This window comes from Nerophis ophidion, linkage group LG02 (assembly GCF_033978795.1).
Source record: "Nerophis ophidion isolate RoL-2023_Sa linkage group LG02, RoL_Noph_v1.0, whole genome shotgun sequence".
Lineage (NCBI taxonomy): Eukaryota > Metazoa > Chordata > Actinopteri > Syngnathiformes > Syngnathidae > Nerophis > Nerophis ophidion.
In genome coordinates, this window is record NC_084612.1 from 60,249,261 (window position 1) to 60,268,469 (window position 19,209).

General features: G+C 40.0%; 2 protein-coding genes across 3 annotated transcripts in view; both read left to right on the plus strand.

Moving 5' to 3' along the window:
* The window catches only part of acad9 (acyl-CoA dehydrogenase family, member 9), a 28,665-nt gene extending 27,455 nt beyond the window's left edge, over positions 1-1,210 (plus strand). The window contains exons 17-18 of the mRNA XM_061887746.1: positions 828-900; positions 1,059-1,210. Of these exons, the coding sequence (XP_061743730.1) occupies positions 828-900; positions 1,059-1,159 (174 nt within the window). The 3' untranslated portion in view covers positions 1,160-1,210. The remainder of the gene's footprint in view (positions 1-827; positions 901-1,058) is intronic.
* A 5,386-nt stretch (positions 1,211-6,596) lies between these two features.
* Positions 6,597-19,209, plus strand: part of cfap57 (cilia and flagella associated protein 57) — a 48,052-nt gene continuing 35,439 nt past the window's right edge. For both annotated transcript variants that reach the window (XM_061887747.1, XM_061887748.1), the window contains exons 1-5: positions 6,597-6,750; positions 13,855-14,168; positions 14,252-14,502; positions 18,479-18,653; positions 18,722-18,874. In XM_061887747.1, coding sequence (XP_061743731.1) covers positions 6,597-6,750; positions 13,855-14,168; positions 14,252-14,502; positions 18,479-18,653; positions 18,722-18,874 — 1,047 coding nt within the window. The remainder of the gene's footprint in view (positions 6,751-13,854; positions 14,169-14,251; positions 14,503-18,478; positions 18,654-18,721; positions 18,875-19,209) is intronic.

Below are 19,209 nucleotides of genomic sequence, written 5' to 3' on the forward strand. Positions count from 1 at the left end.
CAAGGACAAGATGGGGGGATTACATCTTGTCTCTGGCCTGGGAACGCTTTGGGATTCCCCAGGAGGAAGTTGCTAATGTTGCTCTGGAGAATGAGGTCTGGGGGTCTCTGCTGGAGCTGTTGTCCCCGCAACCCGATTCCGGATAAGCAGTTGCTTCAAGAGGGTCTCCCGAGGGAGGTCCTCATTGCACGTCCCACTGGGAGGTTAACCCCGCGGCAGGCCAAGGACAAGATGGGGGGATTACATCTCTGGCCTGGGAACGCTTAGGGATTCCCCAGGAGGAAGTTGCTAATGTTGCTCTGGAGAATGAGGTCTGGGGGTCTCTGCTGGAGCTGTTGTCCCCGCGACCCGATTCCGGATAAGCAGTTGAAGATGGATGGATAGATTGATGTTTTTATACCCAATCATGGCACCCTCCTGTTCCAGTTAGCCTGTTCACTTGTGGGATGTTCCAAATAAGTGTTTGATGAGCATTCCTCAACTTTGTCAGTCTTTTTTTCCACTTGAAACATGTTGCAGGCATCAAATTCCAAATGAGCTAATTATTGCAATAAATAACAAAGTTTCCTGTTTGTACTTTTAAGTATCTTGTCTTTGCAGTGTATTCAATTGAATATAGGTTGAAAAGGGTTTGCAAATCATTGTATTCTGTTTTTATTTACCATTTACACAATGTGCCAACTTCACTGGTTTTGGGGTTTGTAGTAGCAGTGACACAAGGACCACAATGCCTACAATGTTTAGTGAAGCAGTTTAATTATTGTTACTTCCTTTGGGGTTGTATGTTTGCTCTTCTTTTATATTTGATAATCATATTTTTCTTGCAGGTGCTGCTCACAAACACCTTCTGCAATGATGCCTACTTCAAGAACAATTACAGGATGGTACAGTTGCAAAAACGTATGTTCACATTTCACATGAAACATTGCCATACATATATCACATATAGTACATACTATATATTATACTTATATTACATTCACGTGAACTTGACAGAATGTTTGACTTTTATGATCACCGTTGATTATTCATTGCCATGGGAACGTTTTTTTGTGCAGACTCTCCTGAGAACGATGACGCCAGCATCAAGAAGATTGCTCAAGAGGTGTTGGAGAACCGAGCGTACGTCTGCTCTCATCCTCTGGACAGAACCTTTTGACTTGTGTGAACATTTAAGTTTCAGTAATAAATGGTTTGCATGTTTGCAGTATTTTTGGCCATAACTTTGGTTGTTACTCCAATTGGAATGCTTTTTTCTAACAGGGTGTTTTTCCATGTTTAATCGTAACAGTTTTATTTGAAATACTTTCATATATCAGCAGGTGAGGGGAGCAGTGGGCAGCAGCGGTGGCCGCGCCCGGGAATAATTTTTGATGATTTTATCCCCAATTCCAACCCCTGATTTCGCCACACCTAGTGTGTGTTTGACAATCATGGGTACTTTAACTTTTAACTTTTTAATGGACTGGGAATTAATTTTAGCTTAATAGAGTTGAGCTCATAGGACTACATAGTACAATCCCTCAGATTGTTCAGCTCTTAGTGTTGAGTGGGGGGCTAGGGGTAAAAGCTTCACTGTGGTATTCAGTTGGGCCCCTCCTTCATTGGTGTTTCGTTGATAGGCCCACAACACCGCCGGAGGGCTCAACGTCCCAGGCCTGCTCCCCTCTGCCTTTACCCCTAGATGTCATTTCGTAGCCCAGTAGGGGTCCTTTCTCTTGATCCATATCCATCTTCTACTTCGTTCAGCGGCATCCGACAGCAATTTATTTGACAGCCCGCCGGAAGGCCTGACCTGTCAATCCCATTCTTTTCAGAAGTTGGTTGTGGACGTAGCAACGAAGCCTCTGCATGCCAGCCGCACTGCTCTGCCTCAGCTGCAATGTCCGCATACTCCAGTTGTTTGCGCTCATATGCTTCACCAACTGCTGCTTCCCATGGTACAGTTAATTCAACAATGAACACAGTCTTCTGGGAGGTTGACCACACGACCAGGTCCGGCTTTAAGCTCGTTGTAATGATCTCAGGTGGGAAGATGACTTTCTCATCCAAGTCAACTTGCATTTTCCAGTCCTGGGCAGAGTTCAGAAGGGTTGCCTCTACTCCTGGAGATGGTTTTGCTGGGAGTTGTCCCGCTTTTACGAACGTAGTGGTAATTGAGTGACTAGGGATGGAGGGAGGGCGGGCTTTGTTGCTATTTCTCCTTTTTTCCAGGCTTATCTGCAGTTGTCTTAGGACCTGGTTGTACCTCCAGGTGTAGCGGCCTTGAGACAAACTGATTTTCCAGCCGGTGAGGATGTGAATGAGTGTTGCAGGGGTTTGACAGAGTGCACTAGAAGGATCTTCTCCAAACCATTGGTTTAAGTTCTTAGGTGTGGGAAGATCATCATGGGTGGCTCTGATGAGCCAGCTGATTTGGCTCCCTTCCATTTCCCAAAGATCCTTCCATGTGAGCTTACAATGCTCCAGGTTTTCCGAGCTAGTCCACTGTCCCTGTTTGGACTGCCACTGCTGTTGCACATCTGTCTGCCTCCTCTTGCTGTCGAACCTGATCAACCACCAGCTTTCTCCTCTGGCCTGATGTTGCCTTGTGCTATGTGGGTCGACAAGCTCCAAGTCCAAACCCAACTCTTTCGTGCTGCACTTGTCCCACAACTGAGAGCAGATTTGGCTTGCTGCACGGCCTCAGATGGGATCCTTTTCCTCCCTGTTGCCAGACTGGGAGCAACTGCTCGGATCTCCTCATCTTGAGACTCAGTCAGTGTCATGCTCAGCCTCACCTTGGTGCATTCAAACTCCTCCGTGAGGCTAGAGATGGGCAGTTCCAAGGCACCAAGACTATATAGGCCGATATTACTAAGGCACCGCGGGAGGCCAAGTCACTTGTTGATGTATGCACTGACTGTTCTCTCCAGCTTCTCAACTTTGGTCATGGATATCTCGTAGACTGTTAGTGGCCACATCAAACGGGGGAGCAATCCAAACTGTAGGCACCACAGTTTCAACTTGCCAGGAAATAAGGTCTTCTCTATGCGGGCAAGGCCTTTGATGGTTTCTTCCCACAGCTGATCGCACTGGTCCGAGTCTTTCAGACTTGTGTTGTACAATCGCCCTAGACTCTTTACTGGCAGCTCTGACACCAACGGAATGGGAGTATTCTTGATGTAGAACCTCTGGTTTGTGAGTTTCCCCTTGATGATGGATATGCTCCTGGACTTGCTGGGTTTAAACTTCAACCGTGGCCATGTAATGTTGGCATGAAGCTTTCCCAGCAGAGGTTTAGTGCATGTAGCAGTTGAGGTCAAGGTGGTCATGTCGCCCATGTAGGCACGGGTGGCAGATAGACGCTGTCCCCCTCTCAGACGTTCTCCACCCACAACCCATTTGGAAGCTCGAATTATCACTTCCATTGCCATGGTGAAAGCTAGAGGGGAAATGACTAAAAGTCCTCCAGGAGTAAAGGGTGTTTAAAAACATTTTGGATTCATATTTGTTTCTGCTGTTTCTGCTCAGATCCTTTAATTAACTTTAGTCCTTAATAAAAATAACACACATGTCAAGTTTATTTTATGTGCATGTAAGGGCATAGGTGGGTCAGTCTTTCCAGTAACCTTTGCAGAACATCAGATAAAACATGAAATGTTTGCTATTTTTATTTAAGACTGACGTTTAGAGATCTGGGCAAAAAAAAGGAAATAAAAATATGAATCCAAATCCAAACATTTCTTCATACGTTTATACTACCGATGGACTTTTTTGTCGTTTAGCTACATGTCAAGGAAATTAAATAATTCCCCAAAAAGAACAAAAAAAATTACATTTATACTAACATATGTGCCTTTGTGTTGAGACATTAGGGACTCCCTGTTCAACAGTGTATTTATTTTTTATTTTCACAATGATGTTAATCATCATATAAAATGGGGTGAAATGAAGTAGGTGTTTTTTCCTTTTTGTTAATAACTTTGGACTTGATGTGCTTCTATCATAAATAACAGTTGGCAAAGGGCATTTAACGAAAGTGCTTCAAGGATTATCATGTTAGAACGATTAGTTGAGAAGATAATTTTTGTTTAATATTTACCACAGTGAAATAAATGTTTGATGCTTGGCCACCATGGGACGTTATAACATTTTATCCCATTATTGAGACTGAATCATAATTAAACATTTTTGTATCATAATTTCGATTTTGTCATTTATAAGGAATTTCTCATAATTTTAGCTGTGTACCTCATTTAAATAAATAAATAAATGGGTTGTACTTGTATAGTGCTTTTCTACCTTCAAGGTACTCAAAGCGCTTTGACACTACTTCCACATTTACCCATTCACTTACTGACGGAGGGAGCTGCCATGCAAGGAGCTAACCAGCACCCATCAGGAGCAAGGGTGAAGTGTCTTGCTCAGGTCACAACGGACGTGACGAGGTTGGTACTAGGTGGGGATTGAAACAGGGACCCTCTGGTTGCGCACGGCCTTAATGTCATTTCGTTTTTTCATCTCATAATTATAGCTTTTTTACCTGATATATGACTGTGAATTATTATTTTGACTTTTATCTGATAATTTATATTGTATCTCATAATTGTGAATTTTCATCTCAGAAATTCGTACTATGACTTTTTACCAAATAATTTCTAATTTGTATCTCAAACTCGGTTTTGTTATCTCATTTCCATCCATCCATCCATTTTTCTACCGCTTGTCCCTTTCAGTGTCACGGTGTGCTGGAGCCTATCTCATTTAGATTTTTTAATTTGATAATGGCAATTTTGTTTCTCCTGGTTATGATTTTTAATCTCTTCTCATTAGTAGATTTGTAATCTCATAATCATGACGTTTTATCTCACATTGGACTTTATATATCATAATTATGACTACACCATATTTTTTTTCTTTCATCACAGAATTTTCACTCATGGCTTTGGCTTTTTTTTTTATTTGTTTTTTTTTTTTGTGGGCTTCACGGTGGAAGAGGGGTTAGTGCAGGGGTATCAAACAGGTTTTATGCGGCCCGCGGTATGAGTTTGCTAAATATAAAAATGAGCCGAAATTTTTGAATGAAAAAAACTGCTGTTCTAGATGTGTCCACTACATGTCGCAATAGCTTTGTATCTGTATAATAGATGATGCTATATATGTAAAAAATAAAAATAAACCACATGATGTTAATGCACCAGTCGAGGAAAATGAGCAAACTACATAAATAATTTCCTGTAATTTGATTTTGATATATTTTTTTATCTTGATGGATTGAAATTAGTTGACTGATGAACATTATCACATAATTTATTCAGAAAGTATAGATAACGACAAAGATAGAATACTATTAACCGCAACATGTAAGTGTAAAAAAAAAAAAGTATATATATATATATATACATAATTTGTGCATCATTTTCAGAATGTGCATGTTCTATTTTTAAACCAAAAAAATATCTGAAATTGTCTTTATTTTTAAGTTATCGTGCCGGGATTTTACCAGTCCAGCCCACTAAGGGGTATATTTTTCTCCATGTGGCCCCTGATCTAAAATGAGTTTGACACCCCTGGGTTAGTGCGTCTGCCTCACAATACGAAGGTCCTGAGTAGTCAGGGTTCAATCCCGGGCTCGGGATCTTTCTGTGTGGAGTTTGCATGTCCTCCCCGTGAATGCGTGGGTTCCCTCCGGGTACTCCGGCTAACTCCCACTTCCAAAGACATGCACCTGGGGATAGGTTGATTGGCAACACTAAATTGGCCCTAGTGTGTGAATGTGAGTGTGAATGTTGTCTATCTGTGTTGGCCCTGCGATGAGGTGGCGACTTGTCCAGGGTGTACTCCGCCTTCCGCCCGATTGTAGCTGAGATAGGCACCAGCGCCCCCCCCCCCCCCCCCCCCCCGCCCCCCGAAGGGAATAAGCGGTAGGAAATGGATGGATGGGCTTTTTTTGTTTTATCATCGCATCGTTTTGTGCCTGTTTTTGTCACATAGTGACTTTTTTCTCATATTTTTTTTAATCTCATAATTATGTCTCTTGTCTCATAATTTCGTTTTAGACTCTTACTTCATAATTTATTGTTATTTCAAAACTATAAATTATCTCATAATTATGTCTCTTGTCTCATAATTTCGTCTTAGACTCTTACTTAGTAATTTATTGTTATTTCAAAACTATAAATTATCTCATAATTATGTCTCTTGTCTCATAATTTCGTTTTAGACTCTTACTTCATAATTTATTGTTATTTCAAAACTATAAATTATCTCATAATTATGACTTTTTATTTCATAATGTTTACTCTATCTCACGATTGTGACATTTTAAGTGAGAAAACGGCTTTCCATACATAATTACTTTTTTTTGCTTTAAAAATTAATTCTTAAAAGTGTTGATTATATCCATCAATTTTTACCGCTTGTCTCATACGGGGTGTGTTTGATAAATTGGACTAAAACATAATAATCCCTTAGACTCAGAGAGCAACCAGATGTCTACACATCTCGCGAGATTTGCAGCGAGATCTCCGTTGCCCGGGAAACTGTTGACTGTAGCTATAGTGACAGCTCGCTTGCTACTTCGTATCGCTTTGGTTTGCTGCAAACTAAAAAAGATGGCTAATGTCCTTGCTCAGTCTTTCTTGTTCGGATTACAAACAGATGCATCAAACAACTTGCTTTTTTATGACGACCAAACAATTATCTTTCCGTGTGGGAAAACTTGTGTTTGCTACAACTTTGTACACCAACGTCAGACGTTCTTATCCGGTAAGTTTTGTAAAACTTAAAACACTTTTACACGTGTTAAACTGTGCAATTTTTGGTCTTTAATTGTATTACATTTCCAAGTGACGTATGAGAAACATTTAAAAATGGTGTCATGTGACAGTCACGTGACTGTTTCAAGGTATTCCCCAAGATGGCGGTGTGTCAGGTAAGCTCGTTCATTCATTTTTTTTTTACCCATCCATCCATCCATTTCCTACCGTTTATTCCTCTTTGGGGTCGCGGGGGGCGCTGGTACCTATCTGGGCTAAAATCGGGCGGAAGGCGGAGTACACCCTGTACAAGTCGCCACCTCATCGCAGGGCCAACACAGATAGACAGACAACATTCACACTCACATTCACACACAATTAAAGTTCATTTTATATGTCCATTGAGCAATTGAATTAGGGTGTCAAATATTACAGTTGATCAATCCATCCATCTATTTTTTTTTTTACCACTTGTCCAACTGTTACTATATTTTTGGTAAATTACAACTATCAAGCTTTTTTTTGATTGATTGATTGATTGATACTTTTAATAGTAGATTGCACAGTACAGTACATATTTCGTACAATTGACCACTAAATGGTAACACCCGAATAAGTTTTTCAACTTGTTTAAGTCGGAGTCCACGTTAATCAATTCATGGTACAAATATATGCTATCAGCATAATACAGTCATCACACAGGCTAATCATCATAGTATATACATTGAATTATTTACATTATTTACAATCCGGGGGGTGGGATGTGGAGCTTTCGTTGATATCAGTACTTCAGTCATCAACAATTGCATCAACAGAGAAATGGACATTGAAACAGTGTAGGTCTTACTTAGTAGGATATGTACAGCCAGCAGAGAACATAGTGAGTTCAGATAGCATAAGAACAAGTATATACATTAGAAGTACATTTGATTATTTACATTACGTTATCTATAATCCGGGGAGATGGGATGTGAATGGAGGGGGGTATTAGTAAAGGGTTGAAGTTGCCTGGAGGTGTTGTTTTAGAGCGGTTTTTAAGGAATATAGAGATGCACTTACTTTTATACCTGTTGGGAGTGCATTCCACATTGATGTGGCATAGAAAGAGAATGAGTTAAGACCTTTGTTAGATCGGAATCTGGGTTTAACATGGTTTGTGGAGCTCCCCCTGGTGTTTTGGTTATGGCGGTCATTTTGTACTTCGGCATCAGGGAGGTGTAGCAGATTTTATAGACCAGGCTCAGTGCAAGTTGTTTTACTCTGTCCTCCACCCTGAGCCAGCCCACTTTGGAGAAGTGGGTTGGAGTGAGGTGTGATCTGGGGTGGAGGTCTAAAAGTAACCGGAATAGTTTATTCTGGGATGTTTGGAGTCTAGATTTGAGGGTTTTGGAGGTGCTGGGGTACCAGGAGGTGCAAGCGTAATCAAAAAAGGGTTGAATGAGAGTTCCCGCTAGAATCTTCAAGGTGCTTTTGTTGACCAGAGAGGAGATTCTGTAGAGGAATCTCGTTCTTTGGTTGACCTTTTTGATTACCTTGGTTGCCATTTTATCACAGGAAAGATTAGCTTCTACAATGGAACCTAGATAGGTGATCTCATCTTTCCTGGTGATAACAATGTCACCCACTTTTATAGAGAAGTCACTGACTTTCTTAAGGTTGATGTGGGACCCAAATAGGATGGATTCCGTTTTACCTAAGTGTATGGATAGCTTGTTTTCAGCGAGTTGTTTAGCCTCAAATTTGCTATTTAAGTGGGGCGACATATTTGTGTGAATGGCAAAGATACACTGACAGAATCAATCCAACTTTATTTGTGGAATCCATTAGATATAGCTGAACCAAAATGCTGGACAACAGTGCAAGAGAGATAGAGTATAAAACAACAACGGATAATGAATACAATACAACTTTTTTTTATAAAAATGTCAATGTAATCTTAAAATGGAACTGCTCTTTATTTACATTTTTTTCCTATCATTTACAATATGAAAGACATGATGACGAATGTATTTTTTTAAATGCATTGTAAATATTAGTTAATTGCAATCAAAAGTTTCCTGGACAGCCTGGGAGACAGTCTTCCCAACGTGTCCTGGGTCTTACCCGCCGTCTCCCACCGGTTGAACGTGCCCTAAACACCTCCCCAGGGAGATGTTTGTGTGGCATCCTGATCAGATGCTTGAACCACCTCATTCGGCTACTCTCTACTTCATCTGGCTCCTCTCGATGTGGAAGAGCAGTGGCTTTACTCTGAGCTCCTCCCGGATGACAGAGCTTTTCACCCTATCTCTATGGGAGAGTACCGCCCCCCAACGGAGGAAACTCATTTCGGCCTCTTTTACCTGGGATCTTGTCCTTTCGGTCATAAACCAAAGATCATGACCATAGGTGAGAATGTAGATCGACTGGTAAATTGAGAGCTTCGCCTTTTGACTTAGCTTTTTCTTCACCACAACGGATTGATACAGCGTCCGCATTACTGAAGACGCCGCACTGATTCGCCTATAGATCTCACGACCCACTCTTACTCTACTTGTGAACAAGACTTTGAGGTACTTGAACTTCTCCACTTGGGGCAAAATCTCTTCCCCAACCCGGAGATGGCACTCTTTTTTTCGGGCGAGTACCATGGACTCTGACTTGGAGGTGCTGATTCTCATCCCAGTCGCTTCACACTCTGCTGCAAACCGATCCAGTGAGAGCTGAAGATTCCATCCAGACAAAGGCATCTGGACTACATCATCTCCAAAAAGCGGAGGCATAATCCTGTAGCCACCAAACCGGATCCTCTCAACGTCCGGACTGCGCCTAGAAATTCTGTCCATAAAATTTATGAAATTAATCGGTGACCAAGGGCAGCCCTGGCGGAGTCCAAATCAATGCTACTCTGATGACATGCAGATCTACATTTTAACTTGTCCATCACCTACACCAAACTCACCAGCAACTCACTGATACAAACACCTGGATGAACAAAAATGTCCTCAAACTTAACCACAGCAAAACATAACTCCTAATCATTGGTCCTAAATCCCTCACTCATTCAGTCAAAGATAACTAACCTCCACCTCCAACCTCGGTCTTAACTTGGACATTAAGTCCATGACCAATCAACAGCCTACCTACTGCCCTTCCCATCCTCCTTTTCGCCACCGATGAAACACTAATTCATGCAGCACCTCCAGACTGGATTACTGCAACAGCATTCTTCATTCATCTCTAGCTAAATGTCCTTTTGTAAAATACCAGATCTTAGACTTAGACTTTTTTTTATTGTCATTGAAATTTGAACTTTACAGTACAGATAAGAACAACATTTCGTTGCATTAGCTCATGGTAGTGCAGGTCAAAAAAGCAATTAGGTGCAAGTAAAATACCAGATTTTGTGTGTGTGTGTGTGTGTGTGTATATATATATATATATATATATATATATATATATATATATATATATATATATATATATATATATATATATATATATATATATATAATAGACATGTCCGATAATGGTTTTTTTGCCGATATTCCGATATTGTTCAACTCTTAATTACCGATATCAACCGATACCGATATATACAGTCGTGGAATTAACACATTATTATGCCTAATTTTGTTGTGATGCCCCGCTGGATGCATTAAACAATGTAACAAGGTTTTCCAAAATAAATCAACTCAAGTTATGGAAAAAAATGCCAACATTGCACTGCCATATTATTATTGAAGTCACAAGGTGCATTATTTTTTTTTTAACATGCCTCAAAACAGCTTGCAATTTGGCACATGCTCTCCCTGAGATAATCCTGATACCCATTAAAACTATGGGAAATACTATACTTTGACTTTTCTCAAAACAACAGCTACAAAAACAATGAAGGCACACAGCTTTGGATGGGGGCAGGGTTTGGTGGTAGCGGGGGTGTATATTGTAGCGTCCCAGGAGAGTTAGTGCTGCAAGGGGTTCTGGGTATTTGTTTTGTGGTCTTTATGTTGTGTTACGGTGCAGATGTTCTCCCAAAATGTGTTTGTCATTCTTTTTAGTTGTGGGTTCACAGTGTGGCGCATATTTTTAACAGTGTTAAAGTTGTTTATACGGCCACCCTCGGTGTGACCTGTATGGCTGTTGATCAAGTATGCTTTGCATTCACTTGTGTGTGTGTGTAAAAGCCGCATATATTATGTGACAGGGCCGGCATGTAAAGGCAGTGCCTTTAAGGTTTATTGGCGCGCTGAACTTTTAGAAACCGATACCGATAATTTCCGATATTACATTTAAAAGCATTTATCGGCCGATAATAGCGGCAAGCCGATATTATGGGACATCTCTAATATATTTATATATATAATGTATGGTTTGCCTATACTACTATTACACTTCAGTCACAAGAGGGAGCTATGCTATGCAAAGTCGTGTTCTTTGTGTGGCAACACACATGGCAAATAATGATGATTAAGATTTAATCTTCAAAGTTCTCCATAAACCCCACTGCACACCTCCTCACTAATTGCTGTCCTTTCACCACATCACGTATGTCCTCCAAGAACTCCACTGGCTCCCTCGAGGCATTTAGTTGAGATCTTCCTCCTCACCCATAACACTCTCCACAACCTGGCCACTTCCATCACTCTGACTTCCTCAATCCCACACTCCTAGCAGAAACCTACGTTCCACTAATATTTTAATTTTCCTGAAGGAATCAATAAAGGTCTGGTTGTCTGTCTGTCAGTCTGTCAGTCTGTCTGTCAGTCTGTCAGTCTGTCAGTCTGTCTGTCAGTCTGTCAGTCTGTCAGTCTGTCAGTCTGTCAGTCTGTCAGTCTGTCAGTCTGTCAGTCTGTCTGTCTGTCTGTCTGTCTGTCTGTCTGTCTGTCTGCCTGTCTGCCTGTCTGCCTCGTGGATTTATTTCTGAAAATAGGCAGGCATGCAATCTAATACAAAAACAATAGTACATTAGAAAAAAATCAGCTGTATTATAGTGCCTAGATCGCAGATGTCTGAGTGACAAGGTAGGCCCAGAACACGCCCACGTATAAATAGGCAAATCACATTAAAATTATCCATATGTTGCATAGAGTCTGCCCAATCAGGATTCAGTATGACTCCGTAGGAGGTGCTTCTTTCTCATGTTTCGCACAATCAAAAGAGCTTGGTTGAGATTGTGAAAATCCCAGCCTATCAAGAAGAATAGGAAAGACTTTGACTACTGTTTGATTACTCAATTTATTAATACAACACAGGAAACTTGCAGTAGCATCCATGTGACACAGAGTCGACTCAGTTCTCCACCGTCCGTGTCTCAGGTGCCAGTGTACCGCCACCGGCTGCTGCTCTCCGCTAGCTATGCTGGAATTACTAGAACACACTGTGACCGCATTAGGTGGCAAAATGATCGTCTACATCAGGGGTCGGGAACCTTTTTGGCTGAGAAAGCCATACAAGCCAAATATTTTTAAAAGTATTTCCGTGAGAGCCATACAATTTTTATTTTTTTTAACACTGAATACAACTATATGCGTGCATTTTTAAGAAGGACAAACATTTTTAGAGCATAATAAGTCTCTAATTCTTTTTATTAACATTGTTATTCTGAGGTTAACCAACAATAAATAAAACACTTTTTACCATTAATGCGACTTCTTGAACAGGTGCGGTAGAAACCGGATGGATGGATGAAAATGCATGAGAATGTTTTATATTTTGAACCTTATTTTTGACACTGTGATTACCAGCGGAAATTATTCATTACTTATCGTGTCAAGCAATATCAGCTAAGATTTATCTGAGAGCCAGATGCAGTCATCAAAAGAGCCATAGGTTCCCTACCCCTGGTCTACATCCTATGTGTCAAAGTCAAGGCCCGCAGGCCAGAATTAATTATGTATGGCCCACGGGATGATATTTTATTAGTATTAGAACTGGCCCGCAGGCCACAGCCGTCTGCTGCTGTTTTGCAAGCACCAATACTATGTGTTGGCGCTAGGAATTCTCAAAATGGGGTGCCAGGGACCCCATCAAGTCATAAAAATGGGGTCCTACAGTATATTTTTGGGGTCCCATTTTTTTCGTATGCGTTTTGAAAAGAAATGATAAATGTATGCATTATCTGGTGTATCTCACATTCTATATTGTGTTTTGGAAAAAGGTTGTCAAAAACGTTACTTAATTCCTTAAACAAAAAAAATACAAAATAAAACAAATGTTTATGAAGATGAAAATGTAGTCAGTTATACACATTCGTTCACTTTCTTCTTTCCTTCATGGATCTAAAATTGAAAAAAAATTTCTATTTTTTTATTTTAACATTTTCGGAATGTGTTTGTTCTATTTTTGGCCAAAGTAAGATATAGAAAACAATCTGTAGTTTTTAGTTTTAATGCCCTGATTTTAATAGTCCGGACAGATTTTCCTCCATTCGGCCCCTGAGCTAAAATAAGTTTGACACCCTGAGATAGATGTCTTCACAAATATTAACATTAATATGAAGCATTAAATGGGTTGGTGAAAAGGTGAATGTTGTGTCCTTGCCTCGATCTTTTTACATTGTTGAAATTAAATGTTGGAAAAGGCCGAACGACCACCTCTGTGTGTTGCCAATGTATACCCGGCCTATAGGAATGTGCGTGCGTGAAGCATGACATTTGTGTGAAGCAGCACACATTTCCACATCAAGTTCACTCTTGATTCATCTCAACTTTGTCGGGAAAAAGGCCGTACGCCAGATTTTTGTGCGTACGTGAGCATGATACATGAGGCCCTAAATGTGTTCTTCTCACAGAACCTAACACCAAACATGGTGAGGCCGAGCCTTCGCCATCGCTGCCCCCTTTATTTGGAACTCTCTTCCCTGACACATGTCACAAGTCAGAATCCTGGAAACTTAAAAATAAATCAGTGTTGAAGAAATGAGGTAAAACCCAACTCTTAAACTGATGCTAAGGGCTATATAAATATTATTATTTAACACAACAATGAATGAGTACTTCACAAAAAACATCACAAATGTTTTCTATGTCTTGCATTATTTTTCTTCTTGGATCCAATATAAACAATAAAAATGAATCGGGTATATTTGATATGAATTTCCATTCATTTTTGCTGTATGTGTGTTTTGAAATAGCATCAGAGAAAAGCCAAGGCATTTGTGCGATGGCCATCAGTCCCAACAGACGTTTCTTGGCCGTTTCAGAGCGTGGCTCCCAGGCCGCCATTACAGTGTTTGACCTCCAAGATGACAAAGGAAGAAAGAGAAAGTTGTTGTCTTCAGAAGACATTGTTGGTGAAGAGTTTGTGTGCATGGCTTTCTCCCCTAATTCCAAGTATCTTTTGGCCCAAACGAGCGGACCAGAATGGACGCTTGTCTTGTGGCTTTGGGAGAAGCAGAAGGTTGCGTCAACAAAGAAGATGACTAACGCAAATAACCCCGTCAACCAGGCGAGTCTCTCTCACTTGACCCGTGTAGCCCACGTCTCTTTTATGTCCTAACTCGTGTCTTACCTCATCTCTGTTGATTTCAGGTCAGCTTCAACCCGTACAACAACACCCACGTCTGTGTGACTGGAAGTGGAGTGTTTCAAGTCTTGTGCTATTCAGAGGGAACACTTAAGCAGACCAGTTCCCCAAAGGTTGAGTCCGTGGACTTTGTTTGTCACGCTTGGATCGCTGAGGATCAGGTGATGACCGCAACCAGCACTGGTAGGCTGCTGGTCTTTCAAAATGGAGATCTGCACTGGGAGATGGACATGGCTGCACTGGAAGTGCCTGACAGGTCAGACATTTAACCATTCACTTGTTCCACTATTTGCCATTTACAGCTTGGGGGAACGGAGGCGCAAATGTGCAGTGCATCCAATCCAATCCAATCCACTTTATTTATATAGCACATTTAAACAACAATAACGTTTCCAAAGTGCTGCACAGCCATGTTAAAAACAATTGTAAAAAAAAAAAAAAAAAAAAAAAAAAGTATATATATACATATATATATATATATATTATGCTCCACCAATGACTGAATAAAAACAAAAAATAAATAAATATAAAACCTATAAAAACAAATATGATTAAAAACTATTTTAAAGGGTAAAATCAATTAAAACAGTAAAATAGAAATCAAAGTGTATAAAAAACACAGAGGACAACAGAGAACAGAGGACCACACAACTCACGTAGTGTTAAAAGCCAAAGAATAAAAGTGGGTCTTAAGACGAGACTTAAAACACTCCACTGTGGAAGCAGTTTGAACATGGAGGGGCAGAGTGTTCCAGAGCTTAGGGCCGACCACAGAGAAGGCCCTGTCTCCCCTGGTCTTAAGTCTGGTCTTGGGCACCACGAGCTGGAACTGGCTCTCGGACCTGTTCTGTATAAAAAATATTATTCTGTTGCTTCCATTAACCGTTCAACGAGTGTAACCACTTAGAATTGATTAACTCCAGACCACATGGAGTGTTGTGAGATTTAGATACTGTATGTGGACAAAGTTTAGAGCGCACATGAGCCTGGTGGTGTGTTAATGATCTTTGTGGCAGCCAACAGCAATTAGGGATGTAAAAAAAATTGATTTTCAAATGAATTGCGATTCTTTGTAACGGTTCTAAATTGATTTAAAAAAAAGAAAATAAAGACATATAAAAAAAACATTTTTTTATATGTCCTTTATACGTCTTGTCCAGCCACTTAGGAAACTCATATTGTTAATGTAGATGCCCATATCTGCTGTAAATATTTAGTGTTTAATAATTCTCTTGTTGCCCCATTTGTATTTGACTTTATTAAATGTTTAGGTAGAATTTTATTAAACAAAACCAGTTTTATTTTAAGTAATATAGATATTTATCACAGCTGTTTATCTACTTTATAGAGGATTGAATTCAATCCTCGAACTGAGAATCGTTTTGAATTGAAAATCGATTCTGGATTGAATCTTTACTTCCAAGAATCGAATTGAATCGAATTGCGTGGTACCCAAAGATTCACAGCCCTAGCGGATATTTAAAAATGTTTATAAGATTTGTATTAATGCACAAATGTACAAAATGTGTGATTTACTTCCTGTACCATTTAAATTTAGTCTGAGCCAACATTCTTTGCCGGGACTTTGTTCATGTGGACGCTCGCTCCTCCTGCCATGAGTTTTTGCTGCGTTCTAACACTCCGTTTTGTTGTTTTGCAGCCTTTCAGTTTCAGTTTCATTTTTCCATAGCCTTTCCTATGCTTCGGTTTCCTTCGAAGTTGTATTCATCTTTTGTTTGTTTTTGTAATTACATTAAATAGTTTTTTACCTGCACTTTGCCCCCTCTGCTTTTTTGCATCTTGGGAACACGGCAAATATCACCGTCATGCAGTAGGGGGCCATGCGTTTTCCACCTTGGCCTTCAGTGATGTCCGACTTCAATGATTACCTCTCAAAATACCATCATTTATGTCACCACATGACCATTGCTGGAGAAATACTATACAGGAACACATTTACACACTACTGGCCATTGTACATTGTACTACTGGCGCATTTAAAAATCGTTAAAACATATCTTATGTGGTACTGTCAAAATTAAAATTGCAAAAAACATTTTAAACATGAAAAAAATAAAGAAATAAAATATCTGAACACGCATTTCGCCCTGCGATGAGGTGGCGACTTGTCCAGGGTGTACTCCGCCTTCCGCCCGATTGTAGCTGAGATAGGCACCAGCGACCCCAAAGGGAATAAGCGGTAGAAAATGGATGGATGGATGGCTGAACTCACATTTCATCGACAGCTGAGCTAACTTCCGGAGTTGGCCGAGATGGTCTCACAAGATGTAGTTTCTCTTTAAATATCCTTCTTGAAAATGGCATTGCAAACATATGTGTTGTCTTGTCTAACCATAAAAGATCCAGACGAGGCGTGTTGGCCGAATTCTTAAAGTTTACTCCACGGGTGCTCTTTCAAAACATTCCGACCGGCATGTCTACATTAAACAACCTAAACTGCGCTACTGCGCATGCTGGGTAATGGAGTTCTTATGTTACCTGGCTCATAACATCACTATGTATCTGCCTTAGGCCATCTAGAAGGCCTTGCTGACAACAGCGCGTGATCTGATTGGCTATTGCAACTGTCTATCACTGTATGTCCCCTTTTGTTTACAGTGCACAGATGCATTGCTGAATCTGAAGGCCTGTGGCAGATTTGGTACAGCATGGCAACATAAGCTAGCTGAATTCTGATTGGAAAAACCTCTATAACCTAAAAACAGCAGCGCTTTTTAATTACGATTATGATTTCTGGTTATGTTTGGCCAGTAGAGAAGACCTTGCTGGCCCTGACGACACACCACTGCCGTCATGTAACCCAATCGTCACAATCGATGTGCATTCATTAGAAAAAAAGAATGAAGGTTATCACAAGTAGAACATTTTTGTTAAAACTATTTTTCCTAAATTATGCATTGAAGCTATCAAGTGTGTTTTATCCAATCACTCAATTAATCAAACAAACTAATCGATAGAGTACTTGATTACTAAAATAATAAATAGCTCAAGCCCTAAAAGGTATCCTAAAATAATTTCCGTTGTCATTTATCAAAATAAAATAAATACAGTTTCCTTGACCTTATGATGAATTTAGGCATGTAAAGATTACTGATATTACTGTTTTAAATGAAAACGATATTAAAACAGCGATTGATAACCGTTCTTCGACTAACCTAAACTAATGATACTGCTCAAGCGCTCATTTCCTGTTGAAGCAACGTTCCTTCACTAGCACTTTTTAAGGCGGCGCTTCTACAAAGTGCTTTGATGGTTTAATGTTTTACGTATTTTTTGTATGAAAAGAAAAGCATACATAATAGTAAATGAGAACAATAAAAAAAATCACTACTGAATTCCTAGTTAGTTTTTATTAAATGTCCATTTTAGTTAGTTTTTTGAGGCAGTTCACTTAAACCTATATCTACAACCTAAATCAAAAATTAAAATGTTGCGATTGTGTTGTGAATTCATGTATTTTATGTAAATTAGATAGTAAAGCAGTTAAAAGATTGATCACTTTGTCATTTGGGCAATTATAAGCTGCTAAGCAATGTAGGGGCGTTATTGTTTCCCTGCGGATCAGGTGGGTAATGGCGGTCGATTGTCACCATGGTGACCTTTTTTTGAAGGATTGTATTCTTGATTTAGAATATTTATTTTGTATATAATGTTTTATATGACATAGTTTTTAAATAGAAGTGATTTTAAAAATTTAACCATGGGAACGTAACTGCCGTAAAACAGGTTGACAGTGAGTAACGCAGTCTTTGTGCATGTATGGACCGATTGTGTCTTCCGGTACCAATCGTGTAGTGACAATGCTGCTAATCGCTAGCTGGCAGCTCGGGCCCCCATACCGCCGCTAGTCGCTAGTTAATTGTTAGGATAATAATTATAGTGATAATTTTGGTCATAATAAACATTGTTATATTGTTACATCTCTAACTCATTTAGCTTCACGAGAGTGACAAAACTCCCCACTAGTACAAACTACAAGCAGAATATTCATATTATCACCTCTCTGATCAATCGAAGCTAGGCTGTGATTTTTGTTTTGTTTTGTGTGTTAATAATAGGAGTAAAATATTTCAAATCTAATTAATCTCACATAATCCAGAACAAGTAATAAGAAAACAATCAAGCATAGCCATCTATTTTTATGCAATAGTTCATCTTTATGTTGTCAACATTGACTGTAAAAAGAAATAATGCATGTATTTTCTGCCTAGTCAAGTGGAGATGAAGAAGAGCAGAGGCAGAGATGTCAACCAGGGGCCTGCGTTGTTTCCAATCACGGCTCTTGTAAAATACTCCAAAGGTTTCGCATGCTCGACAGGACCCGATGCCGTCGGTCTTTATGAAAAGACTGCAAAGAACACGTACAGAAAGAGCAAAGAGATACTGGTAAATGTTGACTCAGTTCCAGCTAATGACAACAATGTACATTCTAGATGTTTATATGTGCGTCTCAGATCCCACGCCATCGTTACGGTGGTGATGCACCTTCTGCAGACTATCAGCAGATCAGCAGGATGTGCATGAGTCCATCAGAGGAAACTCTGGCAGTCAGCACAGACAGAGGACGATTGTATGGCATCAACATGTCCTCTGTGCTCATTAACAAGGTACCCTGACAAAAGGAATAATACAAGTTGATATCATACATCTTTCCATTCCCGGTGCCTTCATGTCACCCCATGTCAAATGTGCAGACTTGCACTTCTGCACAAACATAGAAGGGTCGGTTCTGATTGAAATGATGTAGTCCAAGTGGCTTTTATTGTCAGTGTCCATCATATAGGGCTATTCAACTAAATAGTTTTTGGGGGTCACATTTCCGGAAAGCTAAGGAACGGGGGTATACTGGTTAGAGTGTCCGCCCTGATGTCGTGAGTTCAAACCCCGGCCAATCATACCAAAGACTATAAAAATTGGACCCATTACCTCCCTGCTTGGCACT